This window comes from Lissotriton helveticus, chromosome 4_2 (assembly GCF_964261635.1).
Source record: "Lissotriton helveticus chromosome 4_2, aLisHel1.1, whole genome shotgun sequence".
Lineage (NCBI taxonomy): Eukaryota > Metazoa > Chordata > Amphibia > Caudata > Salamandridae > Lissotriton > Lissotriton helveticus.
Window position 1 is genome coordinate 111,026,342 of NC_136064.1, and position 23,794 is coordinate 111,050,135.

Below are 23,794 nucleotides of genomic sequence, written 5' to 3' on the forward strand. Positions count from 1 at the left end.
CCGCTCTGCCTCCCTAAGAGCCTCTCTACCTCTCTCAGAGCCTCTCTACCTCTCTCAGAGCCTCTATACCTCTCTCAGAGCCTCTATACCTCTCTCGGAGCCTCCCTACCTCTCTCAGAGCCTCTCTACCTCTCTCAGAGCCTCTCTACCTCTCTCAGAGCCTCTATACCTCTCTCAGAGCCTCTATACCTCTCTCAGAGCCTCTATACCTCTCTCAGAACCTCTATACCTCTCTCAGAGCCTCTCTACTTCTCTCAGAGCCTCTATACCTCTCTTGGAGCCTCCCTACCTCTCTCAGAGCCTCTCTACCTCTCTCAGAGCCTCTATACCTCTCTCAGAGCCTCTATACCTCCCTCAGAGCCTCTCTACCTCTCTCAGAGCCTCTATACCTCTCTTGGAGCCTCCCTACCTCTCAAGGAGAATCTGTACCCCTCTCTAAGAGACTCTCTGCCTCTCTCCGACCCTCTATTCCTCTCTAAGAAACTCTCTGCCTGTCTCACAGCTTCTCTACCTCTCCAAGAGCCGCTCTGCCTCCCTAAGAGCCTCTCTACCTCTCTCAGAGCCTCTCTACCTCTCTCAGAGCCTCTATACCTCTCTCAGAGCCTCTATACCTCTCTTGGAGCCTCCCTACCACTCTCAGAGCCTCTCTACCTCTCTCAGAGCCTCTCTACCTCTCTCAGAGCCTCTATACCTCTCTCAGAGCCTCTCTACCTCTCTCAGATCCTCTCTACCTCTCTCAGATCCTCCCTACCTCTCTTGGAGCCTCCCTACCTCTCTCAGAGCCTCTCTACCTCTCCCAGAGCCTCTCTACCTCTCTCAGAGCCTCTCTACTTCTCTCAGAGCCTCTCTACTTCTCTCAGAGCCTCTATACCTCTCTCGGAGCCTCTCTACCTCTCTCAGAGCCTCTCTACCTCTCTCAGAGCCTCTCCATTTCTCTCAGAGCCTCTCTGCCTCTCTCAGAGCCTCTCTGCCTCTCTCAGAGCCGCTCTGCCTTTCTCAGAGCCTCTCTTCCTCTCTCAGAGCCTCTATACCTCTCTCAGAGCCTCTATACCTCTCTCAGAGCCTCTCTACCTCTCTCAGAGCTTCTCTACCTCTCTCAGAGCCTCTATACCTCTCACGGAGCCTCTATACCTCTCTCAGAGCCTCTCTACCTCTCTCAGAGCCTCTATACCTCTCTCAGAGCCTCTATACATCTCTTGGAGCCTCCCTACCTCTCTCAGAGCCTCTCTACCTCTCTCAGAGCCTCTCTACCTCTCTCAGAGCCTCTATACCTCTCACAGAGCCTCTCTACCTCTCTCAGAGCCTCTCTACCTCTCTCAGAGCCTCTCTACTTCTCTCAGAGCCTCTCTACTTCTCTCGGAGCCTCTATACCTCTCTCGGAGCCTCCCTAACTCTCTCAGAGCCTCTCTACCTCTCTCAGAGCCTCTCTACCTCTCACAGAGCCTCTATACCTCTCTCAGAGCCTCTCTACCTCTCCCAGAGCCTCTCTACCTCTCTCAGAGTCTCTCTACTTCTCTCTGAGCCTCTCTACTTCTCTCAGAGCCTCTATACCTCTCTCGGAGCCTCCCTACCTCTCTCAGAGCCTCTCTACCTCTCTCAGAGCCTCTCTACCTCTCTCGGAGCCTCTCTACCTCTCACAGAGCCTCTCTACTTCTCTCAGAGCCTCTATACCTCTCTCAGAGCCTCTCTACCTCTCACAGAGCCTCTATACCTCTCTCAGAGCCTCTCTACCTCTCTCAGAGCCTCTCTACCTCTCTCAGAGCCTCTATACCTCTCTCATAGCCTCTCTACCTCTCTCAGAGCCTCTCTACCTCTCTCAGAGCCTCTATACCTCTCTCAGAGCCTCTCTACCTCTCTCAGAGCCTCTCTACTTCTCTCAGAGTCTCTCTACTTCTCTCAGAGCCTCTATACCTCTCTCGGAGCCTCCCTACCTCTCTACCTCTCTCACAGCCTCTCTACTTCTCTCAGAGCCTCTATACCTCTCTCAGAGCCTCTATACCTCTCTCAGAGACTCTCTACCTCTCTCAGAGCCTCTCTACGTTTCTAAGAGCCTCTCTACCTCTCTCAGAGCCTCTCTACCTCTCTCAGAGCCTCTATACCTCTCTCAGAGCCTCTCTACCTCTCTCAGAGCCTCTCTACCTCTCTCAGAGCCTCTATACCTCTCTCAGAGCCTCTCTACCTCTCTCAGAGCCTCTCTACCTCTCTCAGAGCCTCTATACCTCTCTCAGAGCCTCTCTACCTCTCTCAGAGCCGCTCTACCTCTCTCAGAGCCTCTCTGCCTCTCTCAGAGCCTCTCTACCTCTCTCACAGCCTCTCTACCTCTCTCAGAGCCCTTTATACCTCTCTCAGAGACTCTATACCTCTCTCGGAGCCTCCCTACCTCTCTACCTCTCTCACAGCCTCTCTACTTCTCTCAGAGCCTCTATACCTCTCCCAGAGACTCTCTGCCTCTCTCAGAGCCTCTATACCTCTCTCAGAGCCTCTCTACCTCTCTCAGAGCCTCTCTACTTCTCTCAGAGTCTCTCTACTTCTCTCAGAGCCTCTATACCTCTCTCGGAGCCTCCCTACCTCTCTACCTCTCTCACAGCCTCTCTACTTCTCTCAGAGCCTCTATACCTCTCTCAGAGACTCTCTACCTCTCTCAGAGCCTCTCTACGTCTCTAAGAGCCTCTCTACCTCTCCTACAGCCTCTCTACCTCTCCAAGAGACTCTCTACCTCTCCAAGAGATGCTCTATCTCTCTCACAGCCTCTCTAACTCTCCAAGAGTCTCTCAACCTCTCTCTCAGAGCCTCTCTACCTCTCCAAGATCCTTTCTACCTCTCTAAGAGCCTCTCCACTTCTCTCAGGGACTCTCTACCCCTCTCTCAGGATATCTCTGACTCTCCAAGCGACTCTCCACCTCTCTCACAGCCTCTCTACCTCTCCAAGAGTCTCTCTACCTCTCCAAGGGACTCTCTACCTCTCTCAGAGCCTCTCTACCTCTCTCAGAGCCTCTCTACCTCTCTCAGAGCCTCTCTACCTCTCTCAGAGTCTCTCTACTTCTCTCAGAGCCTCTCTACCTCTCTCAGAGCCTCTCTACCTCTCTCAGAGCCTCTATACCTCTCTCAGAGCCTCTATACCTCTCTCAGAGCCTCTCTACCTCTCTCAGAGCCTCTATACCTCTCTTGGCGCCTCCCTACCTCTCTCAGAGCCTCTCTACCTCTCTCAGAGCCTCTATACCTCTCTCGGAGCCTCCCTACCTCTCTCAGAGCCTCTCTACCTCTCTCAGAGCCTCTATACCTCTCTCAGAGCCTCTCTACCTCTCTGAGAGACTCTCTGCCTCTCTCACAGCCTCTCTACCTCTCTGAGAGACTCTCTGCCTCTCTCACAGCCTCTCTACCTCTCCAAGAGTCTCTCTACCTCTCCAAGGGACTCTCTACCTCTCTCAGAGCCTCTCTACCTCTCTCAGAGCCTCTCTACCTCTCTCAGAGCCTCTATACCTCTCTCGGAGCCTCCCTACCTCTCTCAGAGCCTCTCTACCTCTCTCAGAGCCTCTCTACCTCTCTCAGAGCCTCTATACCTCTCTCAGAGCCTCTATACCTCTCACAGAGCCTCTATATCTCTCTCAGAGCCTCTATACCTCTCTCAGAGCCTCTCTACCTCTCTGAGAGACTCTCTGCCTCTCTCACAGCCTCTCTACCTCTCTCACAGCCTCTCTACCTCTCTGAGAGACTCTCTGCCTCTCTCAGAGCCTCTCTACTTCTCTCAGAGCCTCTATACCTCTCTCAGAGACTCTCTGCCTCTCTCAGAGCCTCTCTACTTCTCTCAGAGCCTCTATACATCTCTCGGAGCCTCCCTACCTCTCTCAGAGCCTCTCTACCTCCCTCAGAGCCTCTCTACCTCTCTCAGAGCCTCTCTGCCTCTTTAAGAGACGTTCCACCTCTCTCTGAACCTCTCTGTGTCTCTGGCTCTCCAAACTTCTCTCTACCTCTCTCTAAGTCTCTCAGCTAAAAGACTCTCTCTCTAAGCCTCTCTTCCTGTCTCAGCGACTCTCTACCTTCCCCTGAGCTTCCCTGCATGTTTAAAAGACTCTCTACCTCACTCTGAACCTCCCCACCTCTCTGCCTCATCAAGAGACTCTTCAGCAAAACTTTCAATGTTGAATTGATAAGGACAGGAATCAGATCAGGGTCACCCTCATATAATACATTGAGGCCATATGTGTTTGACGGTCACATACAATGAATAGTTGACATGTATGTACCATCCTCATTTGCACATCTGATGTGAATGGTTCTAGACGTTCTATGACACCCTACTAATGTGCGCCCTATTAATTCCACAACATACTATGACCTCTGCAGAGTGGTTGTATGTGAAACATCTGATTGGCTCCGGGTCACACATGATGACATGTTTGCATCACTTCCTGTGGTCACTCACATGGTCTTCTCTCCACAGGTCAGCGCCTGAGATCGTGGAGGACATAAGGCGGGGGTCTGGAGAGCGGTTCTGTGGCGAGAGGCTGGCCGAGCTGATCAAACACCTGCCGGAGAAGGAGGAAGTAAGTACTCAGAGCCGCATACCTCCTCACACACAACTGTTCTCAGGTACTCATTGGCCCCTGGTAGTCCCTAACCAGAGGCCAACACACAGAGACTGTGCAGGATGGATCTGTTGTAGATTCACGTGCTCTGTGTACTCTTGCCATACACTGGCCAACACACAGAGACTGTGCAGGATGGATCTGTTGTAGATTCACAAGCTCTGCGTGCTCTTGCCATACACTGTGTAACACACGGAGACTGTGCAGCGCGGATCTGTTGTAGATTCACATGCTCTGCGTACTCTCACCATACACTGGCCAACACACAGAGACTGTGCAGTATGGTTCTGTTGTAGATTCACATGCTCTGCGTACTCTCGCCATACACTGGCCAACATATTGAGACTGTGCAGTCTGGATCTGTTAGAAATTCACGTGCTCTGCATACTCTCGCTATACACTGGCCAACACAAGGAGACTGTGCAGTATGGATCTGTTGTAGATACACATGCTCTGCATACTCTTGCTATACACTTCCCAACACACAGAGACTGTGCAGTATAGATCTATTGTAGTTTCATGTGCTTTGCGTGCTCTCACCATATGTAAATGTCAATTGATACTTGTATAGCGCACTACTCACCTGCAAGGGTCTCAAGGCGCTTGTACGAATACCGCTGTGGAACCCATTCTGGCTTTCCCTGTGAGGTGTCCACTCCTGGGCACCCCCAAGATGGAGGCCAGGCATCCTTAGCGTTGTGGGGGCCGTTGTGGAGATTAAGCAAGCTATTGCCCAGAGTTGCAGAGTGGGACTCCATGATTAGAATAGGCACCGAGGCGAGAATGATCAGGTCCGTGGAATTTTGAGCCCAAGACCCGCCGAGGCGGGGAATTGAACCCTGGTCCCAGGCTAGACCTCTGCATCAGGGTCTGCCGCTCTAACCATTGAGCCACACTTCTCCACCATACACTGGTCAACACAAAAATACTGTGCAGTATGGATCTGTTGTAGATTCACATGCTCTGTGTACTGTCGCCATAAACTGGCCAACACATGGACACAGTGCAGAATGGATCTTTTTTAGATTCACGTGCTCTGCATACTCTCGCCATACACTGCCCAACACATGGAGACTGTACAGTGCAGATCTGTTGTAGATTCACATGCTCTGAATACTCTTGCCAAACACTGGCTAACACACGAATACTGTGCAGTATGAATCTATTGTAGATTCATGTGCTCTGCCTACTCCCCCCATACACTGGCCAACACATAGAGACTCTACACTATGGATCTGTTGTAGATTCACATGCTCTGCGTACTCTCGCCATAAACAGGCCAACACATAGAGACTCTGCCGTATGGATCTGTTGTAGATTCTCATGTTCTGCGTACTCTCGCCATACACTGGCAAACACACAGAGACTGTGCAGTGCAGATCTGTTGTAGATTCACATGCTCTGAATACTCTTGCCAAACACTGGCTAATACACGAATACTGTGCAGTATGGATCTATTGTAGATTCATGTGCTCTGCCTACTCTCACCATACACTGGCCAACACATTGAGACTGTGCAGTATGGATCTGTTGTAGATTAACATGCTCTAACTGAAGGGCCTCCACTGTGAGTGCAGACTCCCCCATGTTCTCATTGCGGAGATGCTGCCCCGAGTGCAGAGACTCCCGCACAACTGCGGGGCCTCCGTTGTGAGTGCAGAGACTCCCCATGACTGTGAGGCCTCCACTGTGAGGGTTGAGACTTCCTCACAACTGCAAGGCCTCAACTGTTAGTACGGAGACTTCCCCACGACAGCAAGGCCTCCGCCATGAACGCAGAGGCCCTTCGTGAATCAGGCCCAAGGCTTCGGGTCCAAGATTCTGCAGCACCACAGAGGCCAAGGATCTATGCATTGGTGCATAAAGATAAAGATGTAAAAAGTGAAGGTCTCTGGAGAGAACAGCATCAGCCTCCAGCACTCGTAGGTACGGGTACGGGGGGGCGAAGACACTTATTACTGCGGAGAACCCCACAGGAGAAAGTATAAAATGCATGAGTGCCACATCTGGGCACCCCCAGAATGGCTCACTCATCAATAGCCTTTAGATACTTTCAACACGACTATTCCGCAAATACTCCTGATACCACGTGTAGTACTAAAAACACAGATCAAGGCATGACCACCTTACTCGTTCTGCCAGTCCACCTGCAGGAGTGCCTCCACTCATGCCCAAGAACTTACTTCCTACTTGAGCAGGAGGTTGTGTTATAGCATTCAGAGACAACAAATGTGGCATAGTGGCTCTAAGCTGGAAGTGTTTCACCTTAACTCCCCCTAAATGCAGAGATAAGCTGCATCAAACTTAGACAAAATTAATAATCTGGGTCTGGCACGGGAACCTCCACCACCGAGGCGACTTCTTACTCTACCGGACCTCCGTGTTGCTCTGTCTCAGTTAATGAGTGTCTTTGATGCAACAGAAATTTTAGTGTGGAAGCCTTGCATGGAAAGCGCCCTTGGCTGTGGCGATGATACAGCAGTGCTAATAAAACCCATTTCCCAGCTTTTATAGAGTCCAAGCTACATCAGGTCCTCACCCGTCATTCCTTCCAAATGCAGCATCTGACTTTCACCTTAATCAAGTGATAGAGCTGCCTGTGTTCTTCCCGAAGGCACTGAAATCAGCAGTGTAGCAATTGTACTTTCTAGAAGCGAACTGGCCTGTATGCCTCTCCGTAAGAAGGGCGACCACTGTCAGAAGATCTGGCAGAATTTCACAGAATATGTACAAGCAACGATGAAGGACAGGACTACTAAATTAGACAATGGTATTGGCAGGTAGCATGCATCTACAGGCACTGCCTGTTAGTAGAGAAACAGACAACAGGCAGCGAACACATTGACCTGAAGAGGGGAGGCAGCCGCCATATGCAGCCGCTGATGGTGCGCAGTGCGTATGTCCTGTAAGCTACGCTTCCCTAACGCAAGCTAGGCTCATTACACCAGTTATAACAAGCAGATCTGGAGTGTCTGTCACTCCTATGTCACTGTCACGTCTCTCTCTACGCACAGCATGTGAATCAGTTTCGTATCCATACTGCAGAAGAAAATTTTACTTTTCTCTAACACTGATCTTACAGTGCGGCAACTAGTTTGTGAGATGGATTCGCTTGCGACAAACCCGGTGTAAAGCGGATGAAAGGACTGAGCTGATCTAATGTGACAGTTTGCCTAATAATCTGAGGAATGGTGGGAATCGAGGGATATTCAAGGTGTGAATCTACAGCACAGGTAGAGATTGCAGATACTTCCACGCTTATGAAGTCAATTCTGTCAAGGAGGTCTCCTGATCAGAGGTTAAACACCATCTTCTTGCCTCCTGAGAGACCCCCATTAAGTGCACTCTAGATGTGAATCTACAGCACAGGTAGAGATTGCAGATACGTCCACGCTTATGAAGCAGATTCTTTCAATATTTCAGGGAAGTGTCCTAACCAGAGGTTAAACGTCATCTTCTTGCCTCCTGAGAGACCCTCATTCACCCATTAATGCATGTCAGGGCCCTAGTGTCGAGTCTGAATCCTGCTGTCCCTCCACAGGTGAAGCGACTGAAGGCCTTCCGGGGAGACCGGTCCAACCTGAGCGAAGCCGAGCTCTTCCTGGCACTGCTGCTGGACGTCCCGAGGTAAAGGGTTTTTAAAGATGATTTGCATTGCATAGAAACATTACCTTCTATAGAATGCATTACACATACCATAAACCAATAATTAAAGGTGTTGTGTACACACCTCCTTTAATTAGAACTAATCACATTATCAAATTGCGATCCTGAAGCGTTGTGCTGTGTGCATGCGAAGGGAACCTCTTTCTGGGCTTTGGTGTTTGTCTGTAAGAGTGCACATGCACACGTGTGAGTGGGTATGGGTGTGCATGCATGAATCAGAGAGAGATAGAGACAGAGCATAGCCGGTGAGGTGAAGATGGAAGGTTCCAAAAAGTATCTGAAGTAATCGTGGGTTGCAAGGTGCTGTACGATGTTCACGTGAAGGGACCCTTTAGTCAGCCGCTGTCCATGCAGGTAGGGGCGGTGGGGAGAGGTGGAGGGGGGATTTCGACAGACAACGACAAAGGAAAATGAATTATGTATTTAATATTCCCTCATGGTCGTCTGTCGAATCCCCCCCAACCTGACCTCACTGCTTTTACCTGCATGGGCCACTCCTGCCATAGTGCAAGGTACTCCAGCTGTGTGGGCGCATGTGTGTGTTTGTGCATGCGTGTCGGGTGTGCATATGAGGGTGGTTGTGGGTGCATGTGTGTCGGTGTGCATGCATGTGTCTGTGGACGCGTGTGCGTGTCTGTGCATTGTGTGGGGGTTGCATGTATGGGGTGGGTGCTGTTAGAAATGGGATCTCTGGTTGGCTAAGGCTTGCACCAAAGCCAGGCAGAGACCACCACTCTAGTTAGGGCAAGGGAGTTACACTCCAAAGATAACCCCTGCTCACCCCCTTAGCAACGTGACACGGGCAGTAAGGCTGATCCCGGAGGCAATGTAGGTTAAGTATTTGCGCACGCACCCACCAACAACAACATCCCAGTCCCCCCACAAAAGGAACTCCACACAAGGTTATATCTAAACTAACCTTTATATTCTCAAACCACCTTAGAATAGTAAGCACATTATGTACACTGCGCCAACGGGCACTGGGCAATATTTACAAGGGATTATGTACACATGACAGGGCCACGGGGACCACTGTCAGAATCAGCACTGAGTAGAAATAGCACTTCTAGCACATAGAATAATTGTAGCTTCAAATAACCATTGTAGAACCCAACCAGTAACCACTGGTAAAAGGTAGGTACACACTACACAATGCTAACCACCTTAGGCATATATCACGCGGGGAACCATGAACTCACTAGCATAAACAATACTAGGTAAACACAACCTCCTAAGCATACACCATATCTAGAGGTATCAAACACAGGGTGCGCAAAACATCCTACACACAGTACATTTCCCAACACCCAAAGCATTAGCGCATAATTCACATGTAGCACATAAATCATATAACCGGTCCAGATTGCGCCACTGCGCCATAACCTAAACGTAGCAGCTGCCCACTACTTGCTGGGCAGCTGAGGACAAGAACAGGGCCTAAACGCTGCAGCTGGCACTAAGTGCTGCGCAGTTGTGGAAGGCCAAGATAGGGCAAAGGAGTGCGACTCACTCCTGAGTTCAAAGTACATGTCCCTAGAAAGGAAGGAACCTAAACGGTGCAGCTGCCCACTACTTGCTGGGCAGCTGGGAACTCAAAACTGCGACATGGGCTCTCACTAGCCCTCTGGAAGAAAGACTGCGCAAAAGGTTGGAGCCCTCTGGTTCTAGAAATACATATTGTGCATTTTGGAGCCCTCTGGCTCTGAAACAACTGTGTGCATGGGAGCACTCTGGCTCCTTAAAAGAAATAAATGCCCCCATCGTTGGAGCCACAGGGCTCAGCACGGGCTCCTCTGGCCCTTTAAATCAATAATGTGCCCCGGGAGCCATCTAGGCTCTGAAGATAATGGGGGCTTTGTTGTAGCCACGCATGGCTCGATAAACTAATGGGGGGGTCGGGGTTAGCCACCTGTACTCCTTGAAAAAACATGCCCCATCGGTGGAGCGGCCCGCTGACAGACGGACCGCTCTATCTTAGTGCCTCGCACCGGCACTGGGATCAAAAGCACCATCTGCCCCCAAGTGCCGCAGTCGGCACGCACAGACACACCCATGGAGTCCCCCAGCCCTTCTCTGACTCACCGGGCTGTTCGCGGGGGACTCCTCCTTCATCGTGGCTCCTCTCACCATGCGGCAGGGGGGATGCGGTCTCTTCTTTGTGGTCTGCCGGGGCACTCCCTCGCTCACGGGAGCCCCTGCGGCTTCATTGAGGCAGCGGGCGGGGTTCTCTCTCCCTCCTGAGAGCCTCGCTCGTAGCGGCTGCATTTCCTGTGGCGCGGGCAGCATCCCCGGTCTCCCTCTCCACACAGGAGACCGGAAAAACGGGCAATGGCTTCTCCCAGGCAGGGGGAAGGGACGCACTCCAGGCCCCGCCCACAGTCAGGCGGGCGCGGGCCTGGCTTCCGGTTTTGCCACGGCGCCATCACTGTTTCAGGGGCAATAACGAGGGGTAGGCACCCTCGAGGTATAAAATAAAAGTAGAAACGGGGTGGGCACCTGTTAAGGCGCATTTTAAAAAAGGGTGGCCCCTTTAAGAATTAATATCAATAAAACGAAGACGCAGGGTGGGCACCTGCCCACTCGGGGTCATTCCAATAAGCGGATATAATGCAGGGTGGCACCTGTAAGCAAAATATATCCATAAGCGGGGTGGGCACCCGCCAGGCAGGAGTCACGGGGAATCCCTCCCAGGGGATTCCCTCTTAAAGGGCCACAACGGAAAAGGAGCACAGCGCTCCCAGGGGCATTCAGATAGCATAAAGCCCCCCAGGATAAAATTACAGCCAAAGTCTTTGCAAGGTCCTGGAGTAGAAGCAAGGCAGGAGGGTCCCAGCAACAAAGTCCATCAGGCATCCAGGGCATCCAGGGGCTGGGCAGGGCCCAGGGAGGCAAGCCTTCCCCTGGGCCCCAGCAGCAGCACGCCCCTGGTAGATTCAAGTTGAGCACAAGAACATTTAACATGAGGTCACAGCCTCTTTATACACCAAATCCCTTTGTCTCTAGGGTGCAGGGTGGGGGAAAACCAGACGCAGCTGATTCAGGAGCACTCTGTTGTGCTCAGCCCCTCTCCCCATTTACAGGACAGGCTAGGGACATCAGACGTACCACAGGGGGCGGAGCCAGCATTGTGGAGGGAAAGCCCAGCCCTATTCAGGTCCCAGGTGCACTCCAGCCTCACATCAACATGCAGATCTCTCCATTCACCACCGGGACAGACCCATCCTGACTCCTGGAGCCTGGCACACCAGCCAGCTCCAGCCAATCACAAGCCAGACAGTCAATTCACATTAACTGCACAGACATGCCAACTTCTAGAAGTGGCACTTCAACACTAGACACAATAAATCCGCGCACATCATCGCGCAGCATTTAATCACACGAGCCCGCACATACCAAACTCGGCCCTGCACTATCCACACATCAGGAGCTACCATGGACACTCAAATCCCCCATGCATTCCTATGGGAGGGCAGGCCAATCTCACACATGCACTCAGGGAGGGCACGCACTTTACACTGCGCCACAGTGCTAAAGTGCGTAAAGACCAGAAATCACTATAATGATGTAACATTAAAAGGCAAAAAAGTTCTGGGGTGAACCTGCCAGAAGGGCCAAGTCCAACAGGTGCATGTGTGTTTCTGTGTGCATGTAAAGTAAAGTAAAGTAAAGTCCACATTTGTAAAGCGCACAATCACCGTAAGGGTCTCTAGGCGCTGGGGGCCGTCGGGAAGATTAAGCGAGCTATTGCCCAGAGTCACATGGTGCTGGGCTAACCCGGAGCCGGGGATCGAACCGTGGTCCCCAGATTCCAGCGTCAGTCGCCCTGGCTGAGGCGCCACACCTCTTCCTATGAGGTGTGGGTGCGTGTCTGTGTATTGTGTGGGGGGGGTGCATGTATGGGGCTGGTGCATGTGTGTATATAAAACCCTTCTGGGTGTTTGTAAATGCGCCCCTCTCTGTACCCACTACATGTGAATTATTTGTCTTTTGGTCTCAGTTACACGTTGCGTCTGGAGGCGATGCTCTTGCGGAAGCAGTTTCCAACCACAGTCGTGAGTCTGCGCACTTCCGCCCGCGTCCTGAAGGAGTCCGCACAAGGTGGGTCTTCATGCATTGGGTGTGCATGGGAGGGTGGGGTGTGCATGGGAGGGTGGGGTGTGCATGGGAGGGTGGGGTGTGCATGGGAGGGTGGGGTGTGCATGGGAAGGTGGGGTGTGCATGGGAAGGTGGGGTGTGCATGGGAAGGTGGGGTGTGCATGGGAAGGTGGGGTGTGCATGGGAGGGTGGGGTGTGCATGGGAGGGTGGGGTGTGCATGGGAGGGTGGGGTGTGCATGGGAGGGTGGGGTGTGCATGGGAGGGTGGGGTGTGCATGGGAGGGTGGGGTGTGCATGGGAGGGTGGGGTGTGCATGGGAGGGTGGGGTGTGCATGGGAGGGTGGGGTGTGCATGGGAAGGTGGGGTGTGCATGGGAGGGTGGGGTGTGCATGGGAGGGTGGGGTGTGCATGGGAGGGTGGGGTGTGCATGGGAGGGTGGGGTGTGCATGGGAGGGTGGGGTGTGCATGGGAGGGTGGGGTGTGCATGGGAGGGTGGGGTGTGCATGGGAGGGTGGGGTGTGCATGGGAAGGTGGGGTGTGCATGGGAAGGTGGGGTGTGCATGGGAAGGTGGGGTGTGCATGGGAAGGTGGGGTGTGCATGGGAAGGTGGGGTGTGCATGGGAAGGTGGGGTGTGCATGGGAGGGTGGGGTGTGCATGGGAGGGTGGGGTGTGCATGGGAGGGTGGGGTGTGCATGGGAGGGTGGGGTGTGCATGGGAGGGTGGGGTGTGCATGGGAGGGTGGGGTGTGCATGGGAAGGTGGGGTGTGCATGGGAAGGTGGGGTGTGCATGGGAGGGTGGGGTGTGCATGGGAGGGTGGGGTGTGCATGGGAGGGTGGGGTGTGCATGGGAGGGTGGGGTGTGCATGGGAGGGTGGGGTGTGCATGGGAAGGTGGGGTGTGCATGGGAAGGTGGGGTGTGCATGGGAAGGTGGGGTGTGCATGGGAAGGTGGGGTGTGCATGGGAGGGTGGGGTGTGCATGGGAGGGTGGGGTGTGCATGGGAGGGTGGGGTGTGCATGGGAGGGTGGGGTGTGCATGGGAGGGTGGGGTGTGCATGGGAGGGTGGGGTGTGCATGGGAAGGTGGGGTGTGCATGGGAGGGTGGGGTGTGCATGGGAGGGTGGGGTGTGCATGGGAAGGTGGGGTGTGCATGGGAAGGTGGGGTGTGCATGGGAAGGTGGGGTGTGCATGGGAAGGTGGGGTGTGCATGGGAAGGTGGGGTGTGCATGGGAGGGTGGGGTGTGCATGGGAGGGTGGGGTGTGCATGGGAGGGTGGGGTGTGCATGGGAAGGTGGGGTGTGCATGGGAAGGTGGGGTGTGCATGGGAAGGTGGGGTGTGCATGGGAAGGTGGGGTGTGCATGGGAAGGTGGGGTGTGCATGGGAGGGTGGGGTGTGCATGGGAGGGTGGGGTGTGCATGGGAGGGTGGGGTGTGCATGGGAGGGTGGGGTGTGCATGGGAGGGTGGGGTGTGCATGGGAGGGTGGGGTGTGCATGGGAGGGTGGGGTGTGCATGGGAAGGTGGGGTGTGCATGGGAAGGTGGGGTGTGCATGGGAAGGTGGGGTGTGCATGGGAAGGTGGGGTGTGCATGGGAAGGTGGGGTGTGCATGGGAGGGTGGGGTGTGCATGGGAGGGTGGGGTGTGCATGGGAGGGTGGGGTGTGCATGGGAGGGTGGGGTGTGCATGGGAGGGTGGGGTGTGCATGGGAGGGTGGGGTGTGCATGGGAGGGTGGGGTGTGCATGGGAGGGTGGGGTGTGCATGGGAGGGTGGGGTGTGCATGGGAGGGTGGGGTGTGCATGGGAGGGTGGGGTGTGCATGGGAGGGTGGGGTGTGCATGGGAGGGTGGGGTGTGCATGGGAAGGTGGGGTGTGCATGGGAGGGTGGGGTGTGCATGGGAGGGTGGGGTGTGCATGGGAGGGTGGGGTGTGCATGGGAGGGTGGGGTGTGCATGGGAGGGTGGGGTGTGCATGGGAGGGTGGGGTGTGCATGGGAGGGTGGGGTGTGCATGGGAAGGTGGGGTGTGCATGGGAAGGTGGGGTGTGCATGGGAAGGTGGGGTGTGCATGGGAAGGTGGGGTGTGCATGGGAAGGTGGGGTGTGCATGGGAGGGTGGGGTGTGCATGGGAGGGTGGGGTGTGCATGGGAGGGTGGGGTGTGCATGGGAGGGTGGGGTGTGCATGGGAGGGTGGGGTGTGCATGGGAGGGTGGGGTGTGCATGGGAGGGTGGGGTGTGCATGGGAGGGTGGGGTGTGCATGGGAGGGTGGGGTGTGCATGGGAGGGTGGGGTGTGCATGGGAGGGTGGGGTGTGCATGGGAAGGTGGGGTGTGCATGGGAAGGTGGGGTGTGCATGGGAGGGTGGGGTGTGCATGGGAAGGTGGGGTGTGCATGGGAGGGTGGGGTGTGCATGGGAGGGTGGGGTGTGCATGGGAGGGTGGGGTGTGCATGGGAGGGTGGGGTGTGCATGGGAGGGTGGGGTGTGCATGGGAGGGTGGGGTGTGCATGGGAGGGTGGGGTGTGCATGGGAAGGTGGGGTGTGCATGGGAAGGTGGGGTGTGCATGGGAAGGTGGGGTGTGCATGGGAAGGTGGGGTGTGCATGGGAAGGTGGGGTGTGCATGGGAGGGTGGGGTGTGCATGGGAGGGTGGGGTGTGCATGGGAGGGTGGGGTGTGCATGGGAGGGTGGGGTGTGCATGGGAGGGTGGGGTGTGCATGGGAGGGTGGGGTGTGCATGGGAAGGTGGGGTGTGCATGGGAAGGTGGGGTGTGCATGGGAAGGTGGGGTGTGCATGGGAGGGTGGGGTGTGCATGGGAGGGTGGGGTGTGCATGGGAGGGTGGGGTGTGCATGGGAGGGTGGGGTGTGCATGGGAGGGTGGGGTGTGCATGGGAGGGTGGGGTGTGCATGGGAGGGTGGGGTGTGCATGGGAAGGTGGGGTGTGCATGGGAGGGTGGGGTGTGCATGGGAGGGTGGGGTGTGCATGGGAGGGTGGGGTGTGCATGGGAGGGTGGGGTGTGCATGGGAGGGTGGGGTGTGCATGGGAGGGTGGGGTGTGCATGGGAGGGTGGGGTGTGCATGGGAGGGTGGGGTGTGCATGGGAGGGTGGGGTGTGCATGGGAGGGCGGGGATCATGAGTTACATAAATAAGGAGAAATGCTGTGGCCAAATTCCAGACTCAGTCTGTGATTGTTCATCTCTGTGTGGGATCTGAAGGGGGGAAGCACACGCCACACCCCAGGAGTTTGTAATGGGATTATGGTGTCGAGGTGGTGTGTATCCGGGAAGGTATGGTGGGCGACGAAGCCTTTATGATGTAGAAGGAATGATGAGTGGTCGATAAAGGAGTATGGCTTCGAACCGAAAAGCAATTGACAGCACCCTGAAGAACCTGAAGTTGGCACAAAGAGCACTGGCACTACAGGATGAGTGCGGGGCATGGGGGCGTATGGTCACTTTGGTACCACAGAAATAGTTGCACATTGTTGCTGATTGTGTTTGTTCTAAAGGTGCATTGGCATGATCTGAAGGGGGCATTCACACACCTGTATGGCATGTGCCCCCATACAAATGAGGTACAATTGTTGTATTTTTGTGGCTGTGCCATACTACAAGCGAAAAGGCAGAGGGGACGTTAGCAGGTGCACTGACTGAGTGCCACAAAGAGGAGGCGCAGTCAGTGCGATCCTTGAAAGGGTGTATGGTGGACACCAGGGACCCCCAGACATCACCCTGAGGTGGGTGCAGTCACTCATTACACCTCCCTGTGGGGGGATCTACTCCACCTTTCAATGAAGGCCGTGTTGCTGCCTGCACAGTGAGGCAGACTGGCATCGTCAACAAGCTTTTTTCACTAGTGAGTTGTTTCCCGTGCACTCGGATCTTGATGTTGGCACTGGGAGCAGCTCGTTTGCGGTGATACGGTGCCCTGTTCTGGTCTGTGCTCGGCACACACACTTAAGTGTCCTGCACGGTGCTGTGAGACACTGCACCATGGTTGTACTATGGACCCCAGTGGAGTGAGAGTGTGGGGAGTAAAGAGGGGGTACAGTCTAGCATGAGCAGGTGTTATCTGTTAGTGGTGCAGTGAATTACTGTTAAGATGATACTATGATGTCTGCAGAGGTGGGGGGTGCACCTCCGTTCTTGCGGACGCAAGTTCCCCTCTTTAGCGCTGAGATCCACACTCCTGTAGGATGGACTTAATCGAATATAAGTCGGTGCCAGAGAGAGGGAAGGAGCTGCCGGAGCGCTCGCCTGCAGCAGATGGATCAGATACAGGCTGCTCTGGGGTTCTTCAACAGGAATGCCCAGTCCCCAAAGGATAGAGGTTCACAGCTCCTTCTAAGGCCTTACTCCGAGCCCACACGTCTCTAGCACCCGTCCTGCCACCTCCGGGGGCCATTCTGGAACTGGCACTCTGCGTGCTTTGTCTCCTCTTAGATGTGCTCGGCGTTTCACAGCCTGTTCCAAGATTTGTGTTTGAAGATTAAAAATTGCCCGGTACCTGTCCGGGGTGGGCATTCTGTCTGTGGCGTTTAGTTGAAGGTGTTACAATAGATTCCTTCAGTTCCTGGAACATCACCTGTGCTCAGGTAAGAGCCGCTCACCTGGGGCACCCTTGGATCAGCCGCCTCCAAACATTCCTCTTTAATGGGATGGGAGCTGGGCCGCAGTCCATGTCATGAGGAGGGCGTTCATGTCTTCACCTGAGGCATTGTCTTTGCTAAAGTTAAGAGCTTCAGCAGCTAAAGAAGGACAAGATTCTACATTTAACTCCCCTGGCTCTTCTTTCTTCTTTAAATAAGTGTCTGAAGGAAAGACAATAGCATCTTTGAGTGTCTGAAGGAAAGACAATAGCATCTTTGAGTGTCTGAAGGAAAGACAATAGCATCTTTGAGTGTCTGAAGACCACCGCTTCAGCTCCATCTTGGCACACTGTGAGACTCCCGTCTTTGGAGCGGCTCCTGTCCCTGATCCCTGGATGTCTCTGCACATTTATCACATGATCCAGACTTGTCTTTAGCTCACCTTTCTAGAGACCTGTCTCACAGTCCATGGCCCGAGAGGGTGGTGATGGTGGCAGCTCGGAAAGAATACCGGTAGTCATGGTATGTGAGTGCCATCCTCGCCTACAGAGCTGACGAGCATAAGGGCCCGGCTATCTGAGAAAAAGACTGCTTCCCTATCATCAGGTCAGAGCACTTTGCTCCCATGGACACAAGCATGTAAATATCCAGAGGATCCGTAAGGCAAGAAGAGGGGCCTGCTCCCTTTCCTACTTATCCGCTAAGCTCTGGAATTCTTTGCCTTGAACACTTCGCCTCACACCCTCTCAACCTGTTTTCCGTAAACTTTTGAAAACATACCTGTTTGACAAGTAAGCACCACGCTTCGGTTTGGGTCTTTTCTGTTAGTGCAACTCTGAACCGTTAGTGCCAGGACTGTCAGAATAAAAAGGTCTTAGCTGTGCTGTTTATATATTGTTTTGCATAAGTTAGCATTCGCTGCACCATTTTATGTTTGGCCGCCATTTTGAGCCATGATCGAAACTAATCTCTCTCTGTCTCTGCTAGAAGCAGCTTCGGTAATTTTCGTTTTCTCTAAGGTTGGGCCCTGCTGTACTAATGAATACACTGTTCTTATTAGCGCATACCTTTCAGACACGATAGAGGCCTGCTCCCACTAGTCCATCAATGGGCACGGGCAGAACGACCTTGGCATAGAGATAGTGTGTGCCTGGTCTGAGGATAGAAACGTATCCTTCTGTAGCTCCTTTAGTAGCTGCCTCCATCTGGAAATTTCCAGTCTGGGTGTGCCTTCATTGGTTATGAATCGTACATAATGTATCATCATGTCAGTCCCGGAGACTGGGCAGACTGGGCTACGCTCGAGTGTATTCTCTATTGAGTGTCCAACTCTTCATTTGTATGGAAGGCTGAGAGGTGGTCGTGAGTGGCCTGGGTGGCCCTAATCGGGTCACTTCCTTCAGGACCCCTGTTTGGAGGCAGCCATGCGCTTTATAAATCGTATTGCATTCTATAGGAATAGCAATGTGGCTGTAGGGACAGTCTCCAGTTTTGCCATGCTATATCAATGCCACCACCATGTGCTAATGGAGTGACTGGGCAATAAGGCAGAGAGAGTCATTCACGGAAGCTCGGCTGGGCCAGTCTGCCCTTCGAAGCCTCACAGATCCAGGCCTGGCATCTCACTGTTCAGTCTTTGTTACCCAAGGATATTGTTTGTGAAGAAGAGCAGATCATTTGGTCTGTGCTAAACTTCGGGCTCGCTGGCGTTGAGGCATCACCTTCGTCCAGGTACCCTCTTTCAAAGACCAGGAACAGATCACCCTATAGGAGCAATCTCAAGCCTGAGATCCTGTCAGGCTAACCTGCAGAAGGGTCTCATCTGACACGTAGATTGTCTCCTGGGAGACATCGATGGGAGAGTGGCGGTCACTCACTCGCAGAGTGCGAGTATCCTCACAGCCTGCCTGCTGTCGCGACTCACCGGAGGTGAGCTCGATCCCTGCTGCCAAACATCCAGCAGCCTCGAGGGTGCTTGCTGAAATATCTGGGGAGTGGGGACAGGAGGACCATGCCTTTTCTCAGCCATCCTTTAGGTTTTACGGCATTTGTCATCAGAAGACTGCAAGTTGTAAGCTCCAGTGCCCGAGTAGGTGGCATCTCGACATTCATAAACGTCTGACCTTATTTCAGTGTTGAAGCGTGGGCTTTAGGTTCAAAAACTTTAGGAAGAACCTATTTCCATACAGGGCTCGACAGCAGCAAGTCACCAGACTTCAAAGACACGCTATCTTCTAGGATTTGATCAACTTCCAGGGCTTCAGCTCTACTTTACCAGCCGGAGCATCTTCATATGGAGGAGAAGATGTGAGTGTAGAGGATTATTTGTTCTCAAGCGAGATGGCTCCGTAAAGGATCTGAAACGGTTGTCAAAGACGAAGGGGTTTTGAGGTTCATTTCGAAGTCTTCACTTTCACACCATGGTCATCCTGGTGATACCCATAGCAGCATCTTTTCATTGCACTCTCAGACCCAACCTCAAGCTGGCACAAGAATATGGTGAGTGCCTTGCTGGTAAGGAAGTGCTGCCAAACCTTGCTTGTTCTGATTATATCCATCCTAGCACTCTGCAGCTTGTCTTTTCTACTTTAAAAAAAAATATATTTTTATAAGTTGTATATAACTTTTTACAGGACCCCAGGGCTGCAAGAGCACATCAACGTTTATGTAGTTTATAATACAGTGTACACTAAAGATACATATGGAAAACAGTTCCACACATTTTTACAGACATAACAAGTGGATACAAAGAAATAACAGTGATCAAACGATACATGAAGGGATAGTGCACCCTTAGGTATGCACTTCCTTGGTTCTTATTCAGAATTCGGATCACGTATCCTTGTGTTCTGTACCATTGTTAGGAGCTGAAAACCCATAAAATGATCCCATATTCTGAGTATTTATGGAAGGAGCTTCCATGTCTCCAGGATTACAGAACAGGTACATGACCTCTCACCACCTACACACAGTGTAAGGATTCCAAGAGGTTTATCAAGATAGACCCAAAGCAGTGAGAGTGCATGCTTCTCCCGCAGCGAATCCAAGAGTGCTTATGTGTCTCCCGCAGAGGATCCAAGAGTGCTCATGCGTCTCCTGCAGAGAATCAAAGAGTGCCTGTGCATCTCCCGCAGAGAATCAAAGAGTATCGGGCATCTCCCGCAGAGAATCAAAGAGTGCTCGTACATCTCCTGCAGACATTCAAAGAGTGCCTGTGCATCTCCTACAGAGAATCAAAGAGTATCGGGCATCTCCTGCAGAGAATCAAAGAGTGCTCGTACATCTCCTGCAGACATTCAAAGAGTGCCTGTGCATCTCCTACAGAGAATCAAAGAGTATCGGGCATCTCCCAGAGAGAATCAAAGAGTGCTCGCGCATCTCCCGTAGCGAATCAAAGAGTACTCGTGCATCTCCCGCAGCGAATCAAAGAGTGCTGGTGCATCTGCAGCAGAGAATCAAAGAGTGCTGGTGCATCTCCCACAGAGGATCCAAGAGTACTTGTGCATCTCCCGCAGAGAATCAAAGAGTGCTTGTGCATCTCCCGCTGAGGATCAAAGAGTGCTCGTGCATCTCCCGCAGAGGATCATAGAGTACCCGTGCATCTCCCGCAGAGAATCAAAGAGCGCTCGTACATCTCCTGCAAAGAATCAAAGAGTGCTCATGCATCTCCTGCAGAGAATCAAAGAGTGACCGTGCATCTCCCGCAGAGGATCAAAGAGTACCCGTGCATCTCCCACAGAGAATCAAAGAGTGCTCATGCATCTCCCTCTGAGAACCAAAGAGTGCCCGTGCAATCTCATACCTGTGTATCTCTCACAGAGCATTTAAAAGTGCTCATGCATCTCCCGCAGAGAATCAAAGAGTGCTCGTGCATCTCCCGCAGAGAATCCAAGAGTGCTTGTGCATCTCCTGCAGAGAATCAAAGAGTGTTTGTGCATCTCCCGCAGAGAATCAAAGAGTGCTTCTCCATCTCCCACAGAGGATCCAAGAGTACTCGTGCATCTCCCGCAGAGAATAAAAGAGTGCTTGTGCATCTCCCGCAGAGAATCAAAGAGTGCTTGTGCATCTCCCGCAGAGAATCAAAGAGGGCTGGTGCATCTCCCACAGAGGATCCAAGAGTGCTTGTGCATCTCCCGCAGAGAATCAAAGAGTGCTCGTACATCTCCCGCAGAGAATCAAAGAGGGCTGGTGCATCTCCCGCAGAGAATCAGAGTGCTCGTACATCTCCCGCAGAGGATCATAGAGTACCTGTGCATCTCCCGCAGAGAATCAAAAAATGCTCATGCATCTACTGCAAAGAATCAAAGAGTGCTCATGCATCTCCTGCAGAGAATCAAAGAGTGCCCGTGCATCTCCCTCAGAGGATCAAAGAGTACCCGTGCATCTCCCGCAGGGAATCAAAGAGTGCTCATGCATCTCCCTCAGAGAACCAAAGAGTGCCCGTGCAATCTCATACCTGTGTATCTCTCACAGAGCATTTGAAAGTACTCAGGCATCTCCCGCAGAGAATCAAAGAGTGCTCGTGCATCTCCCGCAGAGAATCGAAGAGTGCTCATGCATCTCCCGCAGAGAATCAAAGAGTGCTCGTGCATCTCCCGCAGAGAATCCAAGAGTGCTCATGCGTCTCCTGCAGAGAATCAAAGAGTGCCCGTGCATGTCCCGCAGAGAATCGAAGAGTGCTCATGCATCTCCCCCAGAGAATCAAAGAGTGCCCGTGCATGTCCCGCAGAGAATCCAAGAGTGCTCATGCATCTCTCGCAGAGAATCAAAGAGTGCTTGTGCATCTCCTGCAGAGAATCAAAGAGTGCTTGTGCATCTCCTGCAGAGAATCAAAGAGTGCTCATGCATCTCTCGCAGAGAATCAAACAGTGCTCCTGCATCTGCCACAGAGAATAAAAGAGTGCTTGTGCATCTCCCGCAGAGAATCAAAGAGTGCTCGTACATCTCCTACAGAGAATCAAAGAGGGCTGGTGCATCTCCCACAGAGGATCCAAGAGTACTCGTGCATCTCCCGCAGAGAATCAAAGAGTGCTCGTGCATCTCCCGCAGAGAATCAAAGAGTGCTTGTGCATCTCCCGCGGAGAATCAAAGAGTGCTCGTACATCTCCTGCAAAGAATCAAAGAGTGCTCATGCATCTCTCGCAAAGTATCAAAGAGTACCCGTGCATCTCCCGCAGAGAATCAAAGAGTACTCATGCATCTCCTGCAGAGAATCAAAGAGTGCCCGTGCATTTCCCGCAGAGGATCAAAGAGTACCCGTGCATCTCCCACAGAGAATCAAAGAGTGCTCATGCATCTCCCTCAGAGAACCAAGGAGTGCCCGTGCAATCTCATACCTGTGTATCTCTCAGAGAGCATTTAAAAGTACTCATGCATCTCCCGCAGAGAATCAAAGAGTGCTCGTGCATCTCCCGCAGAGAATCCAAGAGTGCTCATGGGTCTCCTGCAGAGAATCAAAGAGTATCGGGCATCTCTCGCAGAGAATCAAAGAGTGCTTGTGCATCTCCTGCAGAGAATCAAAGAGTGCTTGTGCATCTCCCGCAGAGAATCAAAGAGTGCTAGTCCATCTCCCACAGAGGATCCAAGAGTACTCGTGCATCTCCCGCAGAGAATCAAAGAGTGCTTGTGCATCTCCCGCAGAGAATCAAAGAGTGCTTGTGCATCTCCCGCAGAGAATCAAAGAGGGCTGGTGCATCTCCCACAGAGGATCCAAGAGTACTCGTGCATCTCCCGCAGAGAATCAAAGAGTGCTCGTACATCTCCCGCAGAGAATCAAAGAGGGCTGGTGCATCTCCCGCAGAGAATCAGAGTGCTCGTACATCTCCCACAGAGGATCATAGAGTACCTGTGCATCTCCCGCAGAGAATCAAAGAGTGCTCATACATCTACTGCAAAGAATCAAAGAGTGCTCATGCATCTCCTGCAGAGAATCAAAGAGTGCCCGTGCATCTCCCGCAGAGGATCAAAGAGTACCCGTGCATCTCCCGCAGAGAATCAAAGAGTGCTCATGCATCTCCCTCAGAGAATCAAAGAGTGCCCGTGCAAGCTCATACCTGTGTATCTCTCACAGAGCATTTAAAACTACTCATGCATCTCCCGCAGAGAATCAAAGAGTGCTCGTGCATCTCCCGCAGAGAATCGAAGAGTGCTCATGCATCTCCCGCAGAGAATCAAAGAGTGCTCATGCATCTCCCGCAGAGAATCCAAGAGTGCTCGTACATCTCCCGCAGAGAATCCAAGAGTGCTCATGCGTCTCCTGCAGAGAATCAAAGAGTGCCCATGCATGTCCCGCAGAGAATTGAAGAGTGCTCATGCATCTCTCGCAGAGAATCAAAGAGTGCTTGTGCATCTCCTGCAGAGAATCAAAGAGTGCTTGTACATCTCCTGCAGAGAATCAAAGAGTGCTCATGCATCTCTCGTAGAGAATCAAAGAGTGCTTGTGCATCTGCCACAGAGAATAAAAGAGTGCTCGTACATCTCCTACAGAGAATCAAAGAGGGCTGGTGCATCTCCCACAGAGGATCCAAGAGTACTCGTGCATCTCCCGCAGAGAATCAAAGAGTGCTCGTGCATCTCCCGCAGAGAATCAAAGAGTGCTTGTGCATCTCCCGCAGAGAATCAGAGTGCTCGTACATCTCTTGCAAAGGATCAAAGAGTACCCGTGCATCTCCTGCAGAGAATCAAAGAGTGCTCATGCATCTCCTGCAGAGAATCAAAGAGTGCCCGTGCATCTCCCGCAGAGGATCAAAGAGTACCCGTGCATCTCCCACAGAGAATCAAAGAGTGATCATGCATCACCCTCAAAGAACCAAAGAGTGCCCGTGCAATCTCATGCCTGTGTTTCTCTCACAGAGCATTTAAAAGTACT

The 23,794-nt window shown here is 52.7% G+C and overlaps 1 protein-coding gene across 1 annotated transcript in view; it reads left to right on the plus strand.

Annotated features, from left to right (window-relative positions):
- LOC144752239 (uncharacterized) overlaps positions 1–23,794 on the plus strand; it is a 212,306-nt gene that overhangs the window by 86,527 nt on the left and 101,985 nt on the right. The window contains exons 4-6 of the mRNA XM_078640238.1: positions 4,442–4,544; positions 8,128–8,213; positions 12,250–12,350. Coding sequence (XP_078496364.1) covers positions 4,442–4,544; positions 8,128–8,213; positions 12,250–12,350 — 290 coding nt within the window. The remainder of the gene's footprint in view (positions 1–4,441; positions 4,545–8,127; positions 8,214–12,249; positions 12,351–23,794) is intronic.